The following is a 22,779-nucleotide window of genomic DNA, read 5'->3' on the forward strand; positions in this document are numbered from 1 at the left end:
ACTCGTCCTCAAGGGAAACCTGCACAACACTTTCCAAAAGTGAGCCTGGGAACTTAAATTCATAACACTGCTAGACACTAAAAATCATGCACTCAACAGGGACACTTGGTTTCATGGCTCATTACAACAATTTGTAACACACCTGCATGCTGACCCTTAGTCGTCCACTTCAAACCCCTTTTGCTTAACAGTCTAACCCCTATTGCCTGCTCCATTTCAAGTGCCCCCCGACAAGATGCATCACCCCTTATGCTCAACAGTTTGTCCCAGCTTGTATTGAGCTCAGACATTCTTAGTTCCTTCCCCAGACTGAAGAAGAGCTCTGTTAGCTTGAAAGCTTGTACCTTCCACCAACAGAACCTGGTCCAAAAAAGATATTATCTCACCTACCTTGTCTCCCCCAGCACATTGTATGGTCAGAGTCACTGAGATTGTCAAGACAAGTATGAAACAAAAATTAGAAAAGGGATCTTATTATTATAATTTATACTAGCAGGAATGTTACTATTATTAAATATCACGAAGTCTCAAACGTTTTTTCTTTGGATCCAACTGCAAGGAACATTGTCAGGCATCTCTCTATCTAATGTACTTCTTTAAAATGAAGAAGTAACTTTGGCATCCACTGCACTGGACTTTTCCCTGAGATAGGGAAAGGCCTCAGGATTATGGCAGCCTGTGGAGGAAGAGGGGTTCTAATCAGGCATATAGTGACCTGAAGCTAGTTGCAGGTGGGGTGTAAATAGGCCAGAGCTAGCACAGTCCAACATATAGCTGTTTTCCATATAATTGCAGGCAGAAAGATTCAATATTAAATGCAGTGGGGAAAGAAAATGGGGGTAAGTATAGGAACTGTGGAATAATTCACACTGGTGGTGTTAGAGATCTTTATTATACTCTTTTCCTCTTCAGTGCTATCAGCCACCCACAGAAGGAGAATAAGGATTCTGAGTTGTTTTCAAGGTAGAGGGAGGGAAAGGATGAGGAAGCTTTTAATGTTTTCGATCTCCTTTGAGAGATTTTTGAATACGTACTGGAGGGATTTTTTCCACACCGTGAAAAAGGATAGACCTTCATCTGCAACCTATTCACTGCCAGGATTAGACACTGAAGATTGTGTGGTGTGCGGCAGTGGGGGTTGGGAAGCTAGAGTCCAGCAGGAAGGAGACAGGCATTGGTGTAATGTGAAATGTTCCTCTAGAAACAGTGCACTTGTATCTACAAATTTGAAATATTTTAGCTTGGACAAAAGTTAGGTAGATAGCCTATTTAAAAAAAAAGGCAGGGTCATATTATATGTTAAAGTTAACTTGTCTTTAATGTGCTAATTAGGGGTTTCAGTACATAAGGGCAGGGTGCTACTCAAATCAATAACTGACATTCCTCCAAACTATCTAAGTTTTTCTGTTTGCCATAACAGAATGAAAAGTGTGTACTGAAACTTCACTAAGCTAAATGTCTCTGAAAGATATGCCGTATTGTGCTGATATTAAAAAAATATTGAAATGTCTGGGATTGCAACTTACATGTTAAGCTTTTATGTAGTGTTACTGAAGCAAGTACTAAAGTTTCTGTGATGTTCTGAAAACAAAGTGGTATCGAGTTTCCAGATGCCCTCCAGGACAATTTTATTGTGATCTGATTAGCACCTGTTTGCCTGCACCAATCTAGCTTCAAACATAAACATGTGCTTTCCCCACTATCATTAGAACACACATTATAGTCTATCTCAGTGGTTCCCAAACTTGGTCCGCCGCTTCTGCAGTGAAAGCCCTGGGCGGGCCGGGCCAGTTTGTTTACCTGCCGGGTCTGCAGGTTTGGCCGATTGTGGCTCCCAGTGGCTGCGGTTCGCTGCTCCAGGCCAATGGGAACTGCTGGAAGCGGCGGCCAGTATGTTCCTCGGCCCATGCTGCTTCCAGCATCCCCCATTGGCCTGGAGCAGCGAACCGCGGCCACTAGGAGCCGCGATCGGCCGAACCTGCGGACGCAGCAGGTAAACAAACCGCCAGGCCCACCAGGGGCTTTCCCTGCACAAGTGGTGGAACAAGTTTGGGAACCACTGGTCTACCTAATGCAGAATCCTCAGGTTTAAATCTGCATTTAAAACAAAAATGCTTTTTAAAAAAGTCACCTCTGCAAATTAAGACACATCAGTGTGGAAGCAGAAGTTGTGCTGTGATAGTGCTGAACTACTCTATAACAAAGAAATGAAAGGATAAATGTTTAAAATTTAATACTTTGTAGATAAAGCAGCATCTATCTAGCTTAGGTATTTCTAAGGTGACTATTACCATGGAATATAAGCATCACACTACTTATGCCTATTGAGCCAATCAAGATTTGGACACATATCATGAATTAGACTTCTTGGATTTCTTTCATCCTAAAATATCAGTCTCTTTTGAATTAGCTTATTTTTCCTCTTCTAAGTTTCACTTTTTAAAAAGTGCTGCTTATATTGCTGTCTTTGCCAAAGTATTACACAAGTAGGGATCACAGAATTTGGTACTATATGCAGAAATTATTCCTAAATTTGTTTAACTTTTTGCTCCTTTAGGGCTTGTCTACACACAAAATATGCATCACTTTAACTATCTTGATACAGTTAAAGCTGTACAACCCCCCAGTGTGGATGAAGATATATCAGTATGGGTTATTCCTGTATAAGAGGCACATTTATACAAGTATAAGCTTTTGTGTAGATGAAGCCCTAATCTTGTCTTTGGAACTATTTCAGAAGCTTTATGTCACTATTTATTCCCTTCAGAATTGAGTGTACTTTGACAGGACCGCCTCTTAATATCCTATTACCTAAAGAATACATACCTACTTTCTCTTACTCTTTCTGAGTAACTAAGATCCTTGACTGCTGTACTGTATGTTTTACATTTCTGCAACACGTTTTTTTTTAAAAAATGATCTGATCAAAACTCAGTATTTCACATGCAGCCAAACTGTCAATTGCCAGAGCTAGAATAATTTTCAGTAACACACACATTTTTCTCCTTCCTGGATCTTATTAGTACATGACTAGAGAGAGAGGATTGTGTATTCTCTTTGTATTTCTTTTGTTTTTGATTTTGTATTGATCTCATTATATAATATTCTCTATGTATTAGATATGTACAAACCATTTATCTGACCATAACTTATCTAGTCCAGTCATTCAGAATGTTGCCTCCTATTTTGTATCAGCATCTAATTTAATCACTTAGGACTAAGAATTCCTTCCTGGTCACTGATCCATAAAAAGAATCCATCCTAACGTTTTCAAAGTGGTACTCCAGTTGTCACTTCCCTTCACTTCAAACTGTTTCCACTAATAAACACACTCTATCTTGGACATGTAAGTAAATTCTTTATGCTTTCAACTAGTTCATCCCAGGGGGTTGGTGGCACTGCAGTATACTAAGCCAGCCCTTCAGCTACAGTGACTTTGGTTCAAAACTGTCTCAGCTCCCACATTTAAATCAATCTTTAGATCTTTATCTAACCTAGAGGATGTCTGTCTACAATCAATCTTCAGAGATTGCCATATCTGTTTTTAAGAGACATAGTGGATTGGAATAGCAGGAGGTTTGTAGGTCAAGATTAAGGTGGATTGGTAGAAATGTGTGGAAAAGCATGCATTAAGCCCCTTCACTTACAATACCTATATGTTCCCAATTCTTAGTCTGTTGTATTTATAGAGTCAAATCCTCAGATCCTTTCTAGGTTGTTAATCATTCCTTGTACAGGCAAACTCCTATTGATTTCAGTGAGAGTTTACCGGAGTAAAAACTGAGGAAGTTGTTCAGCATTCAGCCCATGAACACCACCACAACCGTCAACAAAAAAACACATCAAATTTATCTAGACTTTCAATGAAAATGTAGCTCACTCCTGTGCTATACGTGCTTAGTGGCCTAGCTGATTTGTCTTTTCGGCTGTACTGTGTTGAAAGCTTTTTTGGCACTGAGGGAAATTGCATCCACAGCTTCTCCCTGTTAATTGTTTCATTAGCTTCTACCAAATGTATAAATAAAAAGCTTATAAAATTGTATTAATATTTTTATAATCTGTCATCATTACTGTTTATTGAGCCCTGGCAAAGACATTAATCTTACAATCTAAATGTCCCATTGTGTACCTCATACTCAGAGTGGGCAACAATGACACATAATAAGATTTTTATTCACTTAAATGGGACTACTTGCATAAGTGCTGCTCACCATTAGCAAGGGTTGCACAATCTGGCTCTGCATTAGACGGACAATAACTTTCAGATACATCAAGGAACCTTGTGATGGTCTAGTCTCAAAGCAATACAGATTTAAAAAAAAACAACCCAACAAACCAACCAAACCACTACCACCACCACCAAAAACACTTCTTGCTTTGGTGGAGTAAACTTTGCAATTTTTGACAGGAAAATGGTGTTTTTATAGGGAAGTGAATGAGCTTTGCACACAAACAGAGGATTTAGTATGGAAGTGTGCTAAGATGGGAAAAAGAAACAAAAAAGACCCTTTAAAACAATGCTAATGAGGAAAACAGGAATTGAGAAGTAGACAGGAGAATAGGTAGTGCAGCTCTGAAAGGGAGGATGAAAAGCTTGAAACTGAAGTGGAAGGTGAGGAAGCTAGTGGAGAATTTCAGGGAAACTGATTACCACTCAGGAAAGAGATCATGGAGTCATCGTGGATAGTTCTCTGAAAACATCTGCTCAATGTGCAGCGGCAGTCAAGAAAGCTAACAGAATGTTAGGAACCATTAAGAAATGGATTGATAATAAGACCAAAAATATCATAATGCCATTGTATAAATCCCTGGTACACCCACACTTGAATACTGCATACAGTTATGGTCACCACATCACTAAAAAGATATATTAGAATTGGAAAAGTTACAGAGAAGGGCAACAAAAGTGATTAGGGGTCTGGAACAGCTTCTGTATGAGGAGAGGTCTTTTTGTTTGTTTTTTTAAAAGACTGGGACTGTTCAGCTTAAAAAAGAGATGACGGGGGGGGGGAGATGACAGAGGTCTATAAAATCATGAATAGTATGGAGAAAGTGAATAAGGACGTGTTATTAACCACTTCATATAACCAGAGGTCACCCAATGAAATTAATAGGCAGTAGGTTTAAAACCAACATAAGGAAGTATTGTTTCACACAATCAACCTGTGTAACTTGTTGCCAGTTAATGTTGCGAAGGCCAGAAGTATAACTGGATTCAAAAAAGAATTAGACAAGTTCATGGAGGGTAGGTCCATCAATGGCTATTAGCCAAGATGGTCAGGACCACTGACTCCATGCTCTGGGTGTCCCTAAACCTCTGACTGCCAGAAGTTGTGATTTGATGACTCTGGTTGGATCATTTGATAATTGCCCTCAGGGACACTGTGATCATCTAGTCTGACCTCCGGCATAACACAGACCATAGGACTTCCCTTAATTAATTCCTGTTTGATCTAAAGCACCCCTTTTAGAAAAGCATCCAGATTTGATTTAAAAATTACCAGTGACAATGAATCCAGTACAACCCCTGGTAATGCATTCCTCATGCTCTCTCTGAGCTTCCATCCAATCTCCGTTTTAAAGTGAAGGACTAAACTTGAGTCTGGAATTCAGGCTTTTCTTAGTCTTTATAGCAGTTCCCTTTTATCTTCTCTAGATTTCATGCTATTTGTTTTAATGTGCAATATTAGAAACCACAACAATTTTATTACTCAAAAAAATACCAGAACATAGTTTCTCTAAAATACAGTCTTAAACCAAGAGCAAACACAACACTGCTTCTTTTTCTCCAGTGACTTCCGAATATGCCTGTGTGTTAACTATCCCATCTACCCTCTCTGCTTATAGACTTCTACTAACAAATAGTATATTCCATTCGCACAGACTCCATGTATTCTAAAATGAGATCCCATTGCACAAACCAAAAATCTTTCTCTGAATCCATCAAATTTGGCAATTTTGCACTTGAATTCCTAATTTGCCTTATTTACCTGCCCATAAGTATGTTGCCAAATATCCAACATTTCATTTTACAATCATAGAATGTCACTGAGATGCAAAAAAACCCACTATATCATTGAGACCAAGCCCTTTCATAGCATGGGCAGGATGCAATCCCAATACAGAAGAAATGCCCAGAGGCACAAAGGACATTATTCATATACTTTAAAACACAGGGCATTAATCATAAAAAACAATTTCAGTGTGATATTTCAAGATGCTTTAAAGTAAAGTCTGTGCCTACCTGCAATGCACCACCATAGGTCCAGCATCAGGAGGGTTACAAGTTTTGACTCGTCGTAGGAAAGCTAGGAATGGTGTAGGATGTTCTGGAACTCCGTGGTCAGGCCAGGCAGTGAACTGGAATTGCCGCACTTCTCTTTTCTCACTTGAACCATTCTATCAAATCAAACCTTTTAATGAAACAACTGCTATCTAATGCTACGGCAGCACTATGGAATGAAGTGATGGCATAACTGCGCATAATGATGAAAGCCAGCTAAACCTCATGTGGGAACACAGAAAAAGCAAACTCTGGTTATTGGAGAAAAATACAACTACTCTAAATTGCTGGTTTTGTGGCTCAAGTGACATGAGGGTTTTAGTTATACGTTACAGCACACAGCAACAACTGCCTGTGCTTCAGCTAATTCTTCATTCAATTAAACTGTTGTTCACAGTGAGAGCTCCATATTTACCGATAAACCACCAGCCTGGGTGAAAAATGCATTGTGATAACAGAAGAATTGTTTTATTCTTCACTGTTGCAAATAGGATCAAAATTTAAGTAAATCCTTAAGAGATCTGATTTCTCTAAAGCAGCCTTTCCTTTAAATGAGGGGGGCAGGGAGGGCACCACAGAAAACGTACCTTGTAAAGTGCAAATGTTCGAACACAGTATGTTGCCAATTCAACAGTGTCTAGCAGGGTCACTTGGATCAGCCCATAGGTCTCTGTCCCTCTGCTTGGCCAATACTGATCACACTTCACCTATAGTAAATATGTAACATATTTCATTTTACATATTAATATATTTATTTACAGTATTATGGGCCAGAGCCTCAGATAATGTAAATCAGCAAAGCTCTATTAAAGTCAATGGAGCTATGCTGTTTAACAACAGGTGAGTATCTGGTGCAAAACATGTACTTTAATGCTCACAGGGATAGTTTTTCTGGTTGCGGCTCTTAGTACTGTTTTTACTATGGCTACCTTGATTTATGGTATAAATCAGTGTAACTCCATTAAAGTCAACAGAGCTATACCAATTTACACCAGCTTAGGATCTGGCCCCAGTCTTCAGATACCTTTTTGGGGCGGGGGCAATACAATATTGCTACGAACTTATGTTTTTAAATCTTTCCACCACACTGCATATATTCTGAATGTTTCACATTAGTTCCAACATATATAACTTGATGTTCTGATGCTAATTTAAACCATATTTCAGTATGTACAGAAATATATCACAATGAAACACTGGATTTCTATGGCTTTTAGTTAGTGAATAAAATTAATAGAATGGCACCAATAACTATGAAGTGAGTTATAGGAAACTATAATTTCCTTCTCAGTTCATTGTTATGAAACATATCAGAAAATTACATCAACAGACATGTAAAATACACGGTTTGATAGAAAGAATTCATCTATCAAATTTTAAGACACAAGCCATTTCATCCGGAGAAATCTACAATTTCAAAACATTGCATGTTTAGTTTAACAAGCTGAAATAATTCTGTATAAAACAGATGCATAATACAAGTATATATTTCTTATCTTTCCTGAAAATGAATGATTTGTTTAGGTTAAAGATACCATCTATGATCCAAAAGGCTAGGGGAAAAAGAGTTGTTGATTTTTTAAGACAATCACAGTAATAGTATAAAAACAATATAAGGTTTCAATAATTGAAAATTCTTTTATTTGAAATTATTGATACATGATGCTGAGGCACACACTTATGAAATCAATTCTTACAAATTAGCCTGGCTAATACAGTAAAGAAATAAGCTATAGTTTGAACCCTGTTGGATCCAAATTGAATCCAAGTCAGATCCAATCCTAAAAGAACAATGAGAACAAATACTGTATTGTATTCCCGATAAGAACACAAACTGCTGCTCTGCGTGTGTGTGTGTTAATCCAAGTTGTTTTTAATTATGGAGAGAAGAGGAGAACACCCAAGAACACTCAGACATTCTTCAGCTTTTTCTCCCCGCATACAGATTCAGCAGTCTTCCACATACCTTGTGAAGCCAGCACCGTTCCCGAGCACCAACATCCCATACAGTTTGAGATTTCAAAACATTTCATTCACTCTGAGGAAAAACAGGAAGGGGTCTACAAATCACTGCAGATCTATGTCACCACTATGGTTGGGATTGTGCCTCCCAGCCCCCCAGGTAGAGAGACCCACTCTAGCTTTGATTGAGTTAGCATGCTCAAAATAGCAGCATGGGCTTGCCACCTGAGTTACATGTCTGTTCACCTGACCTCCTGGTGGCTGGCCCAAGACATTGCAATGTGCTGCAACATCCACACTGCTATTTTTAGTGCACTAGCTCGAGCAGAGTTAGCACATCTTTCTATCTAGTTTGGGAATAGGGTGACCAGATAGCAAGTGTGAAAAATCGGGATAGAGGGTGGGGGGTAATAGGAGCTGATATAAGAAAAAGCCCCAAATATTGGGACTGTCCCTACAGAATCAAGACATCTGGTCACCCTATCTGGGAAGCATATATATATATATATATATATATATATATATATATATAAGCATCTCCCAGTTGCACCAGTTCACAAACCACCATTTGAGAAGCTGTCATCTGGTTGAAGAACAGAAAAAAAACCCTTTAACAATTGAACCTGCTGGAAAAGATTCACTGGGGGCTGGGGTGGAATGTTTGACAGGAAGTGATGTCCTAAATCATACTTGGATGTCTAAAACAAAAGGAACAAGTTACTAATGGGAATTTGATTTTTCTACACTCTTAAAATAGGGTGATCAGATAGCAAGTGTGAAAAATCGAAACAGAGGCTGGAGGGCAATAGGCACCTAGATAAGAAAAAGCCCTAAATATCAGGATTGTCCCTATAAAGTTGGGACATCTGGTCACCCTATCTTAAAATGAACTTCATAGACTATAATATTTTATTAATAAGAATTAGGAAATTACCACCTTCTGCAGTTTTCTGAAACTTTGGGAGAATTAATATTGGTGGTTTCTCCAGAATGTCTGTGATTTATTTGTAAGATGTCTACAGTAGGTGGAAGCCACACAGGTCTTGTGTAGACTAGATGAAAGACGCTTTTTTCAATTGTGTTAGCTCAATCCAGCTATCAACTCACTGAAGATCTCATTTATCATGAATGTAAACAAGATTAACACTTTTAGCTCAATTTTAGCAGGTCCAGTTATAGCTTAGGGACCTGCCTCATTCACGGAAGATGCCACATTAAATGCTTTTACACATTCAAAAGACTTATTAGTTAAAGCTCTCGTTTTGGTCCTTAGCAACCAGAACACAGATGCATTACTATAATTATGTTTTGAGTTGATAAGAAAAGAAACAAATTTTAAAAACTTCAATTTAAAACTATAAATAAACCTAATGCAACTTTTAGTATAATGCATATGAAAACTGAATGTATGTGTATGTGAGAGAGAACGTATGTGTTTGTCTATCCATCCATCCATCCATCCATCCATCCATCCATCCATCCATCCATCCATCCATCCATCCACCTGCTTAGCCCTACAAGCACCTCCCACTTTCAAATTATATTTCAGTAGAAGCTGTACCAGTTTCCAGTAAGCAGGCCTAAGGAACGCTAGCTTTCATACTGAAAATACTTGATAATAACATCTCCCAAACGGATCTGGAGAGAGAAAGAATGCATCATGTTCAATATAGTTAATTCAAGGAGGGGAATTTTCTATAGCTTTTTGAAGTCTCATAAAGCTTTTCTTATGTTGTCTCATCCTTCCAGGGATGTAGCATGCCATTTACCTTCCCATAAGGAAAAGATATGTTGCGGCCTAAACAAATTGAAAATGTTCCTTTAAGGCCTTTATTCTCCAAAACATACTTATTTCCTTAACGTTCACTAATAAATTCCATGTCAGACATTAGGAGGGTCACTGGAAGTGCAGTGAGCTAATGGTAAGAATGCACTCAGATTTCAGAAGCCTGTAGAAAACCACTTTCTTCAAATTAATCTTGATGAAAATAAACTAGTTTTTCTTTCTTTTGGGTGTGTGCATTTTAACCCCTCCGCCCTGCATACACACACCCTTTGGTGCTGTCCTGAAATATTTCCTGTGAGAGCTGCTGTTCCTGGGTCATGCTGCTAGAAGCTGATGCTACTTGTTCAGGAATATTTGCAACTTCTGGTTCAGTGCATCGTGTTATTTGAAAATGGAAGCCGCTGACTACAAATATTCATGTTTAGCGGAAACAAAATGGATTTAAGTTTAGAATTTGGAAGATCATATGAACTGTAAGTTGATGGTATTACAGCAAGTACTCAGGCTTTTATTCCCTTTCCTTCTCCACTTGTGCCAACATAAGGCGTTTTCTCTTTCAAAGATGTGCCGTCCCCTGCCCGCCAGCCTCTCATGCTCTGTGATCATAGATATTAAATTCTCAGGACACCTAGCAATTTTCAGTCCGATTTATCTTTGTGAGAGATTAAAACAAGATTATTTTTGGCTGGATTTCAATGGCAAAAGAATATTAAATAGTATATCTTAACTGTCAAGTGACTATTGTGCCGGTAGAGTCACTATCATTAAAAGTTTAGGCCAAGATTTTCTGAAGTGAATAGTGCTTTTAGTGCCCAACTCAAGACAATTAAAAGGGGCCTGATTTTCAGAGAGCAGGTGCCCATCACTTTCTGAAAATCAGACCCCTTTAAGCTGACTGAAGTTGGACACCAAAAATCTCCAGTCACTTTTGAAAACTGTGGCCATTATCTATTATGTAATGCTTCTGTTTGAGCCTAATTTGACTGCAGGTCCCTTACAGGAAGGGACTGTGTACAGTGCCAAGCAAACTGATGGCCTTTCATACATGAAATAAATAATGATGATGATGAAGTGGGCCTCTTGCACTTCCTCTCCAGATGCACACATAGCAACAATTTATTTACATGGTCAGTCCATCGAAAACGTAACACCCTCCAAAAGATTCAACAATACTCCCCACCCACTTCCCTTTATTTTACTCACCCCTCCCAACCTGGTGACATGTTATCATGCTAACAAACCAACTGCTACTGAGGTAAGGGATGACATTAGCTGACATTGGTTCAAAAGATGAAAGCATTCATCATGTAGTCTTCGTGCTATTTTTATACAAGACACATTAAGATCATGATAGGCACGTTCTTATAACTTCAATACTCTCTCTCTCTTTCTCTCAGGCTCTTTCATACAAAGCAGCCAAATCCTTGTTCTTCATGGTACTATGAGCACTCACTGAAAAGAAAGCTGTAGGAAAATTGAATGTAGATTTTTTTTCCCCAATCGGAATGAAAAGCCTGAGACTGTTTCAGAACTGAGACGTTTAAATATCACCAAAGAATATTCATGGATATTCACACTTCAACAAGCCACAGATACCAGGGAAGATACTTGCTTGCCTCAACAGAGCTGAAAGAGGCAAGTTTCCATATGAGCAGGCACACACAAAAATTCCTGACATTCACGGGTAGAGACAATTTTCCAGTACAAAGTTCTACCACTCAGCCTGAAAAACTCCTTGAGGGTATTCCTAACATGTAAGTCAGCTGTTGCAGGCCACCTGAGACTATAGGGATAAAATGAAGTTCAGGAATGAGACAACAAACTAACAATAGGCAAATCTAGGCAGACTACACCCCTTGCTGCAAGAACAGCATATACATTTTGAATCTGGAAGAATAACAGTTTATACAAAAATGGCTTTCTTTCAGTTTTCCTATATACATACAAGGGTGCTCACTTCTACACAGAATTTGGGATAGTTCTTCTTAAAAAAGGAGACTTTTCTATAATGATGCTAAATAATTAATAAAATAATAATAATTTGTCTTGAGATTTTAATTTATTTATTCAGAATAGAAAAACAAATTATCATGAAATGATATCTGAACAGTATCAGGTCAGACTTTACCATTGATTCCCCATGTCAAAACTGAAAGATGACAGATTCAACCACATAACTTTCCATTAAAAATAGAGTTCAAGATGTTATAAAATTACTTGTGGTTATAGGTTCATCGGTTTTTGGGGCACCTAGTTTGAGACAATTTAAAAAGCGCCAACATTCAAAAAGAGCAGAGCAGTACCTTTATGGTAGTGAAGGGGTGTAAAACTAAAAATGCTAAATTCAGATAAGTACCCAGAAGTTTATAAGCTTGCTTGAAGCTTATCCAAATTGCTTACATCTTTTGAGTTTGTAAAACTGGGCTGAAAATATGGAAACAGTAGACTCTCCTGCAACATAGTTCAGTTTCATTTAAGGTCCTGTCTATACTAGCCTTTAAGAAGAGGTTAAAACGGCATTTAAACACAACTCAAATAACCTTGCAGCAAAAACAGCTTGTAACACACCAATCAATTAGCAAGTTAACTCCCTATTTTTTAAAAAAGTATCTAAGATAAGATCAGTGATACTATTGTCACAGGGTGCAGCCCTCATCGCCCGACTGGCGCCTTCTCCTGGTCATGCTGGGGATTAGCTTGAGGCCGACACCACACTCACAGTCTGCACACTGTGTCTCTGTCTCTGCTCCCGCCTACGGCTCCTCTCCCAACTCCCAGAAGTGCAGCACCTCAGCCCTCTGGCTGGGTCATCATCTGTTTTCCCCTTCTGCGGGGGGTGGGAAGGAGCATATCTGTCCAACAGTCCAGCCATTTCCCCAATGGTGAGAGCAGGGGACCTTGGCCTGCCCACTAGTCTGGGCCCAAACACAGGGACCCTGTAAATAGCAGCCTCCTGCTGCTCCTCTGTAACCGCCATCAATGCTGCTATATTTCCCTTCCCCATGGCCCGAGCACCTTCTTTGTCCTTACCTCAGGCCACTCAGCTCTTCAGTCCCAGCAGCCAGCAAGGAGCTCCCTCTCACTTCCCTGGTCCCTGCCAGCAGCTGCTCTGTCCAAGGTCCTTAGTTCTCTCAGCCCTCCAGGGATGCAGTCCTTACTACCTTGGCTCCCAGCAGCAACTGACTCTACCCTGCCCTGTGGCTCTTCTTATAGGGGCCTGCCTGGACTCGGATTAGCTGCTCCACCGAGCCTCTCTCCTATTGGCTGCTTCCCCATACAGCCTCCCTTAACCTCTATTAACACTTTACATGATAGGGTGGGGCAGATGCCCGATCATACAAATTCTTAATACAGGAAGATACTTAATTGATCATTCAAAACAAAATCTGTAAATTACTTCTAATTTGATTCTTAAAACTAAATGCATCACAGATTGGTATACATGAGAGCAAACTAAGGTTGGACTCACCATCATATTTTTAAACACAATTCTCCCTTCCACCTGCCTCAACCATCTACCCAGGCATTTACAATGTTAAATTTAAAACACTCTTTAAATCTCTTTTAAACACTTAATGTGGTCAGTGAAGACAGGGTCTTAGGGATCCAATGTGAAAAAAGAATAAAAAATTATTTTCCCAATCGTCTTGCTTACAATGATCGTTTTAAAAGCTGAGATTGACAGTCATTTTGTCTGATACTTTGTAAGGGCCAGATCATGATGCACTTACACACAGTGAGTACTACCTTATTTCATAAATACTACCATTGACTTCAGCGGGACTATTCTGGGTGAGTATGGGTAGCACACTGACACCTAAGGGGGAAAAAAGTAATTTTGCACCATTCTGATTGCCACTTTGCTATAGTCATAGAAGATTACAGGTCATGGGAATACCATTATAACCTGACCAGCTTGCCTTGTCATTAAAATACCTCATAAAGCTCACTCTGCTCCTATATCATAGAGATTCTGCTCAACACATAGGTCTGATTTTGGAAGCTTACTGTTTAGAGCCCAGAATGTAGTGTATTGATCAGTCCAATAAGGTAATAAAAGTGGGTTTGCTATACTCCACCCTTAGAACAGATCCCATTTTGTTATACCATTTCTTGGTTTCAGCCAAAGCCAGAAGTGACAGGCCAGAATGGTACAAAAATGAAAAACAGCATAAGGACAAATGTTATATATTTATGAACCTCAAAACTTCAAAGAATAGTCACTTTGGGTTTGGTTTGAGTTTTGGGTATAAATTTGAGGGTCACCCATTCCTACCCTAATGGATATAACCAGTAAGCAAAGATCTTATAACCACACAGATATCTGTCCTATAGCTCAGATTGACTGCTTAGGAAACCCATATAAGAAAATATTCTTCTGTGATTGCATGGGTATTCAATGTCCAGATTTACAGAAAACCCATTACAAAAACAATCAAGATGATGTAATCATCATGTATTACATAAACAGACAAGATGGGACCAAATGAGAGATGATAATGCTCAGAAAGTATGGAACTTGTACATTCAGGAGACTCTCTGTCCTACAGCAGCGTATTTCCCAGAATAACCAAACACAAATAGAAGACACTCTAAATTATCTACATATTTCTTTTCATGAATAGCACAGATTTCTGCCAACAGAAGGTGCTAGATGAGCAAAAATTCAAGTAACTAACCGGTTCAACCTTGATATTCCTATCAAGAGCTTGCTACACAGTAGTAACAAGGAACAGTGTTGTCATAGAACAGGAACTAATCGTATTAAAAACAAATAAGAAGTCTCTATTATTGCAGTGCTAAATGCTCAAAGTGAAAATTATTTATTTTACATGTAGGTCATCTTTTTCCAGGACAATGGGAGAATTATGTGAGGCCAGCTCTGATGTGACACATCCTTTGCTTTTTCTTTGGGTCCAGGCTACATGATGGAGGAGACCACTTGCTAGACACATACTGGAAAGGGAAATCTACTAGTTCATCAGAGAATCAGGTCTACCCAAAACAACTAAGAAAAGCCTTAGAATAACTTCATCCAACTGCAAAAGCGGCAAAGAGTCCTGTGGCACCTTATAGACTAACAGACGTATTGGAGCATAAGCTTTCGTGGGTGAATACCCACTTCGTCGGATGCATGTAGTGGAAATTTCCAGAGGCAGGTATAAATATGCAAGCAAGAATCAGGCTAGGGATAATGAGGTTAGTTCAATCAGGGAGGATGAGGCCCTCTTCTAGCAGTTGAGGTGTGAACTCCAAGGAAGGAGAAACTGCTTTTGTAGTTGGCGAGCCATTCACAGTCTGTTTAATCCTGAGCTGGTGGTGTCAAATTTGCAAATGAATGGAAGCTCAGCAGTTTCTCTTTGAAGTCTGGTCCTGACTTTTTGCTGCAGGATGGCTACCTTTAAATCTGCTATTGTGTGTCCAGGGAGGTTGAAGTGTTCTCCTACAGGTTTTTGTATATTGCCATTCCTAATATCTGATTTGTGTCCATTGGACTGTCCAGTTTGGCCGATGTACATAGCAGAGGGGCATTGCTGGCACAAGTCTGGCTCTGTTGATCTGTTTCCTTATAACATCCACAGCCTCAGAAACAATTCTGACATTATAATCAAAGAGGCTGATAAAGGAGGTGCTGTTTTCATCATGAACAGGTCTGACTAACAAAAGGAGGCTGCCAGACAACTCTCCTAGACACCACGGTGCAAATAAGTGATGGTCACGTTAACACCACCCTATACCGAAAAGCCACAGACCACTATGCCTACTTTCATGCCACTAGCTTTCATCCCGGACACACCACTCGATCCATTGTCTACAGCCAAGTGCTGAGCTACAACCGCATTTGCTCCAACCCCTCAGACAGAGACCAACACCTACAAGATCTTCACCAAGCATTCTCAAAACTATGATACCCACAGGAGGAAATAAGGAAACAGGCCAACAGAGCCAGATGTATATCCAGAAGCCTCCTGCTGCAAGACAAGCCCAAGAAAGAAACCAACAGAACTCCACTGACCATCACATACAGTCCTCAGCTAAAACCTCTCCAGCGCATCATCAGTGATCTACAACCCAACATGGACAACAATCCCTCACTTTCACAGGCCTTGGGAAGCAGGCCAGTCCTCGCCCACAAACAACTCGCCAACCTGAAGCATATTTTCACCAGCAACTACACACCACAACATAGTAACTCTAACTCAGGAACCAATCAATGCAACAAACCTCGATGCCAACTCTGCCCACATATCTACACCAGCGACACCATCACAGGACCTAACCAGATCAGCCACACCATCACAGGTTCATTCACCTGCATGTCCACCAAAGTAATATATGCCACCATGTGCCAGCAATGCCTCTCTGCTCCGACGAAGTGGGTATTCACCCATGAAAGCTTATGCCCCAATACGTCTGTTAGTCTATAAGGTGCCACAGGACTCTTTGCCGCTTTTACAGATTCAGACTAACATGGCTACCCCACTGATCCAACTGCGTACTCTATTTGTATGTTCATCAAGCCTAAATGTATGAGACATAGAAGAACTGAGATTTGCATAGTTTTTGTGTGGGTGACAGAACAATTGTGCAACATGGATTTCAGGCAAGTTCCCCTGTTTACATTTCCACTGTGCCTCTATCCATAACAGAGCATGAGAAAGGGAATTAATGTTTCAATATATGATTTGGTGAATGCAGTTTGAGTTCGTGCCACTTTAGGATGAGATTGTGACAAAGTCCTAAAGGAGTCAGGCACACAAATTACACTGACTTTCAGTCGGAGTTGAGCAGCTCACTGCCCATTGTGCCTTTGAAAATCTTCCCCTTACTGGATTGCCATATGTCTGAATATTACAAATGTGACAGGATTAACTGGTCCCACAACAGAACATAACACTTCCAGTGTTATAAGAATAACCAGTTGCATTTTGTCATAGTAAACAAAAAGCAGTACAAAACCTATACATTTTGAATTTACTTTTTGTGAATCTGGTGTATGCATGGTCTAGCAACAGTTTTGCCAGCAATGCAAAAAAATTTTTGGCTAGATTTAACTCCCATCCATTCTTATCCTTTTTTATATCTTAACATTCTAATAGAATTTAAAAACAAAGTAATACTGATAGTTCCTGATTGATCCGAAAGTTATTGGTTTGCCATCCTAAATCAAAAAGCAATAGCAAATCAAGTGCTTATCTCTTCCCATGTAAGAAGATAGTATTATTCAGCAAGAAAGAAGTGCCACTTGCAACATCCTTCCTTTCCTGATAGCATGAAAGCTGAGACCAATTTATAGCTAGTTTACCAGATAAAGACATGCATATTCTTCTAGTTTCCACAGTAAGTAACCATTATTTTTGTGGCTGGTCATCTGTTTACATTAAGTATTCATCACTTTTCAAAAATGAATACACCCAGCCTATACTGCATAGTGCAAAACAAATGTTTGTATGCTAACCAACTTTGGACTAAGTAAGATAGATGGAGTTCTTAGTGTTCAGGTTATACATGTTATTTGTAAAGAACAGTTAAATGAAAGTATTGATGATTCTTCTACTTTCATAGCCATATTAGTGAAGATGTGGATCCCTGTCACTTAGGCTGCATATGACTTCAGTACAACCTATCAAAACCTACCTAAGCTGAAAGATAATGAATCTAGTATTACAAATTAAAAACTATCTTTATCACAATCCTGTCAAAATGTATCCTAAGTATGTACCTGTCTGAAAGTCCTTCATGTCTTCCAGGCAGCAAAGAAAACAAAACTCTGCCTCAACCATGAACTAACTAGTGTATATGTACCACTGCTTTCTATTGGATGCAATCAGAACTGCTCAGCGTATCACAGGCACATTTCTGCCATCAGCAAATGGAAATTCACCTGATGTGGTGACGCCTGTGATTCTGGAGAAGAAGAATATGGGGATTATACCCAGAGCTGCTTTGAAATTCTGACTGTAACAAGGCATGTAACAAGGTACACAATACATTTGCGTCAATGATATTCATACTAAACAGACTTTTGGAGCAACTATGTTTCATACTGAATTTGTTGCAAAGCCAAACATTCTTCAGTATTACTTTCTGTACTTCTAGAACCTCTATAAAACTTGCCTGATGTCATTCAATACTCCCCTCTCCCTATCAAAAAATAAAATCAAAATTCTAATTCCAAGTCTCAAGTAAATGGATGTTCTGGTCCCTTTTACTTCTCTAGTGTGTGGGCATATCCTGTGTATACATTGCAGCACCACCGTTTTTGTTTATACGTGTGATGGATTATAAACCTCTCAAAACATTGGGACTTCAAACAGTGTTCTCACTGGGTGACATATAGTCTTGAACTCTCAAAAAACACACACCACACTCACCAAACAAAAGCAGCCTTGCTGTTACAGTGAATGTATATTATCAAGTTCATCTAGCTTCTCCGAGGAGAGTGGAACCCCTCTTGGCTTCGCCACAAGTGGCTAATGGTTGGACTCAGAACACAAGGAAGAGGGTGGCACATACCAAGGTGGAGCAGCATGGCACCGGGTGCCACGGGGGACTCTGGATGGCATGAACCTAGTGTGTAGCTATTGCACTGCTGAAACTCTATGTAATTATCTCCAAAGATGGCAAACACACACAAAAAGGCACTTAATTCTCTTTAAAAATGATAAATACTCCAAATAGAAGCAAAGCCTATGACCCTTAATTATTCCCAGTTGTTCTTATTGCACTAATATAGGACTGGTACAGAGGGTCTCATTGTTTCATTATTAAATTAATTGAAAGATGATCCTGCTTTCCTACTGGTCTTTGACAGAAAGACTATTTCTGCATACAGCTCACTGTGTCTATGGCAACATGTAGTTCAACTGCCACATAATGAATTAATTATTTTTTGTTCACATTTGTGTATATTCATGGCTTGCAACGGTCTCCATTTCTTGGTAGTTAATGACTGGCAAGTTCAACTTAAGGGCCTGCAGCAAAGTGACAGGCACTTGACTCTTCCAGATGGTCATTAGCTGTGAGGAAATGTAGGAAGCATCGGCGTAAGTAATAAGTAGTTCCTCATCAATCCAGAACTTTCAAGTCAGGTTCATATTGCTGAAGCAGTTGCTGCAAGGCTTATATTGTATTTGGCTCTAATTTGGCAGAGGGGGTTGTGTCAGAAGATTCTGGCTATGCATACCATGTTAGTGATGCCCCAGTGAGGAAAATATTGTCAGTGATAGCAATGAGGAGAAAGTATAAATGAACACTGTGTCTGTCCAGAACATTCTGGAGTGAGTCTGTACCAAGGAATGAGAATAAGGAATGGAAAGTTCAAGATCTCTTACAATGGAGTTACCTGCAACAATGTCCTACCCCAAACAATATTTCTGAGGGGAATATATAGTGACCCAGTGGATAATACAAATGTTGCCTTGATGTAACAACATTTTCTTTTGTTCCACACTGAGGTCCCCTGTCCCCACCTGGCTGCTCAGATCAATGCATATGTTGACTGTAGCATGGAAACAATTTGGGACCACCTCCTATGGCATGGAGGTCCCCTGAGAATGCAATAAACCAAAAGGATCTGGCACTAAAAATGTAAATTTTGGAGGGGGCGGGAATCAATCCAGAAACTCTCACGCCATAATATTAATGCTTTAAATTGTCTTATGTGTTCCTGTAATGTAACAGTTAACTGCTTTTCCTAATCTCTTCACCCCTTAATGGGTTTCTTTTAGTTCATTCAGATTAAACTCATGCATGTAATAAATGTGTTACCAACACTGTTCCATGCATTGCAGTATGTATAATCCTTTTTCACATAAACAGAGTAATGGGACAGATTTCCTCTCTGAGGTCTGGATTAGGTCAGGTGAGATTCCCAGAGATGACATTTAAAACAAAAATAAGGAAATGTGAACGGTTGTATACGAAAGAGCTTTCTTTATTCTGCAGCTTCCCAATAGCCAAACAAATGAATAACTAATTCACTGTAACATCTTCATTTGACATTCTCAGCTGTTAAATATGTAAGTTCTCAAAGCTGAGGTTAGTCAGACATCTAACACATGCTAATGAACCAACTTAGTTTGCTTCTGCAGATGCCATTTTAAAAAAAACCTTTTATCCGTGCAGCACAGGTTAAAAAGCCTGATGCCAAGCTCCAGCATTGAACAATGAAAAAAGCAAGGTAAACAAAATGAAGACATGAAGATAGAAAAGGAGATGAAGTCCTAGAGAGGAACTATCTTCCTTTGCAGAAGAGATAATGATCAGGGATGTCAAGGCATGAAAGCGGACAGAAAAGTGAACAAAGAACAAGGAAAACAAAATTAAAGGATGGCCTAATCTTCATTAGTGTTTAATAGTGTTTATATCTCATTTTTGAAATTTCATTTGGTCTTGTGCTGTATAAAGAAATGATGACGTAGAAAAAAACATGTAATCTTCTAATTGTATTCTTTCCTAGATTAGGGATTCCCACTTCTGCCCCACTAATAATACCATTAATGACATTATCTGAAGATGCTATTTTAGGAGGGAAGAGGTAACCTAAGTGTCATATTTTCACATTTGCAAGCTCTACCTTAAATAAAATTGCCCATTCTGCTAAATTATTTATTGAGATCTGGTTACATGGACTATTATTGACTGCGCTGACTGCATGAAACTCATTTCACTTATGAACTAAGAATGAGCTAAATCATAAATGAAAGAAATACACAGACATTAACATAGAAACACACAGATAGTCAACTGACTAGGACTGTCTGGACTCGCATTACACTCAAGGAATGTGTTGCCACTGAATGCAAATCATACATAAAGGTGATTGTTATTCTGATCAGCTCTTTTCAGGGTACAGTCAGCAGAGAGCAGAATTAGCTTGAAACTGCAATAAGCAATTAGTGAAGAGAATGAGCAGAATTGTATTTGGTTATTTCAAAACAAGTTTCTGTACATGGGGCAACGACGTGCAGTGTTAAGATACATGGGAAGTATTTAAGTAAAAATACTTTCTGCAAAGGACTGTTCATCATCATCAGACTTTAGAGTAGCACCGATGCCATTTAGAAGTAACTGTATTATTAGAAGCAACTAGTGAGGAAATGCGGAGAATTTCATTTGCCTCAGTCAAAACAACTTTCAGTTCCTGGGCTAAGTAAGGCCTGGGGCGTCAAGATAAAATAAATTATTCTGAGAAAAATATCTTTTGCAATGAACTCATTACCAACAGGTATGTGTGGGCAGTGATGTCAATGGAAGTTGAATTTACAGGCAGGCACTGAGTCTATAATTTTACTGCTATATCTTGCCTCAACTGGATGCTATTTCTTTATTTCTAATAGGTGCTGAAATGGGAAGAGGCCAAATCTGTACACCAATAAGTCTCCAAACCAAAAGTACTGCAGTCACGAAGTTCAAGTGACATAAGCATCATAGCACTGCCCTGCATACATCCAACATGGGAAGGGAAGTTAATGTCATTACGGAAAGGAATGAAGTATTACAGTGGATTTAGTTTTGCTACCATCTCAATAAACTAAAAAATGTTCTAATTTTAAAAATGGAGCTTATACATAAACTGCTTATATATAAACTATGATCTGGTCAGTCTATGCACAATCTACTTTTTACTGATTTAAAGACTTTTTTTGTCTGACAGCACATTTTCCCCTCTCTCTCTTTTTTGCCCCAGTTGGAACTTTTCTCGAATCTAGATACTTTTTGACCCCAGTGGCTTATTTTGACCTTGGTGGACCTCTTCCATTCTTTTCACAATTCAAAAAAATCCTTATTTTTAATTTAACATTACAGTCCTGCTAATTTTTTCTGATACTCATCCACTCCATTATTTCCTTTCTGATCACATACATACCCTGCATTCCATCTCCAGCTTCCCTAATTTTACTTTGACCTTTACAGATTATTCCTGGTGAAGACCTCATAGTGGAAACACCATAGCTAATTTTGTCTTCTATTTTTGGCATGTATTAGTAAGAAACGTTTTTGCTTTTAGCAGTCCCATGTGCAAACATAACACCCTTCTTATACTTTTATCCACAGCTGAGTACTCACTGATCTTAACTAAAACTTAGTCCACGGAATATAAGTCCAAAAGTTGAGTGATAGTGACATATCTTAACTTTGTTATGAAAAGATGACTCAGCCATATTTTTGTTCTCGTGCAGGAAGTGACACTTCCAATCCCCTACTCTTGTTTCTAATGATGGATAAGTCTCATGAAGTTGAGATGTTTTGTTCAGATAAGCAGCCAAACTTTGGATTCTTATCTGAATCTTATCTCATTAAGTTAGGGCCAACTTTCTGACTGGGCAAAAGTTTGAATTCAGTTTTATTTTTATCAATTCAGGCATTGATCCCTATTTGGTTCTTGTTAGAAAAGTAGACTTCTAGTTATCACATGCCAAATAGACATTGTTCTTGCTGGGAATCATTAATACAGCTTGCAGATTTTTTTAATCAGAATAAAAATTTGTCAAACAACATGTTAGCTGATATTTGCTTATTTTGTGTGGGAACACAAAATATTCAGCAGCTCAATATTACAAAAACATGATGTCTTCCTATGTGTTTGAACAATGCCTATCATATTTTGGCCACATTTATAACAGCAATAAAAAAATTCAATTATAATTTTAAGTGAAAATAGTTCTATTAGAACAAAGGTGGGCAAACTACGGCCCGCAGGCCACATCCTGCCTGCAGGACAATCCTGCCCGACCCTTGAGCT

At 39.0% G+C, this 22,779-nt stretch overlaps 1 protein-coding gene across 5 annotated transcripts in view; it reads right to left on the reverse strand.

The window, feature by feature from the left end:
• PTPRD (protein tyrosine phosphatase receptor type D) overlaps positions 1-22,779 on the reverse strand; it is a 1,732,979-nt gene that overhangs the window by 38,665 nt on the left and 1,671,535 nt on the right. For all 5 annotated transcript variants that reach the window (XM_084628881.1, XM_084628884.1, XM_084628885.1 and 2 more), the window contains 2 exons: positions 6,871-6,990; positions 6,245-6,399 (listed from right to left, as the gene is read on the reverse strand). In XM_084628881.1, coding sequence (XP_084485007.1) covers positions 6,245-6,399; positions 6,871-6,990 — 275 coding nt within the window. The remainder of the gene's footprint in view (positions 1-6,244; positions 6,400-6,870; positions 6,991-22,779) is intronic.

The sequence above is a fragment of the Lepidochelys olivacea genome (genome assembly GCF_965140295.1).
Source record: "Lepidochelys olivacea isolate rLepOli2 genome assembly, chromosome: 5".
In the NCBI taxonomy this organism is placed as follows: Eukaryota; Metazoa; Chordata; order Testudines; family Cheloniidae; genus Lepidochelys; species Lepidochelys olivacea.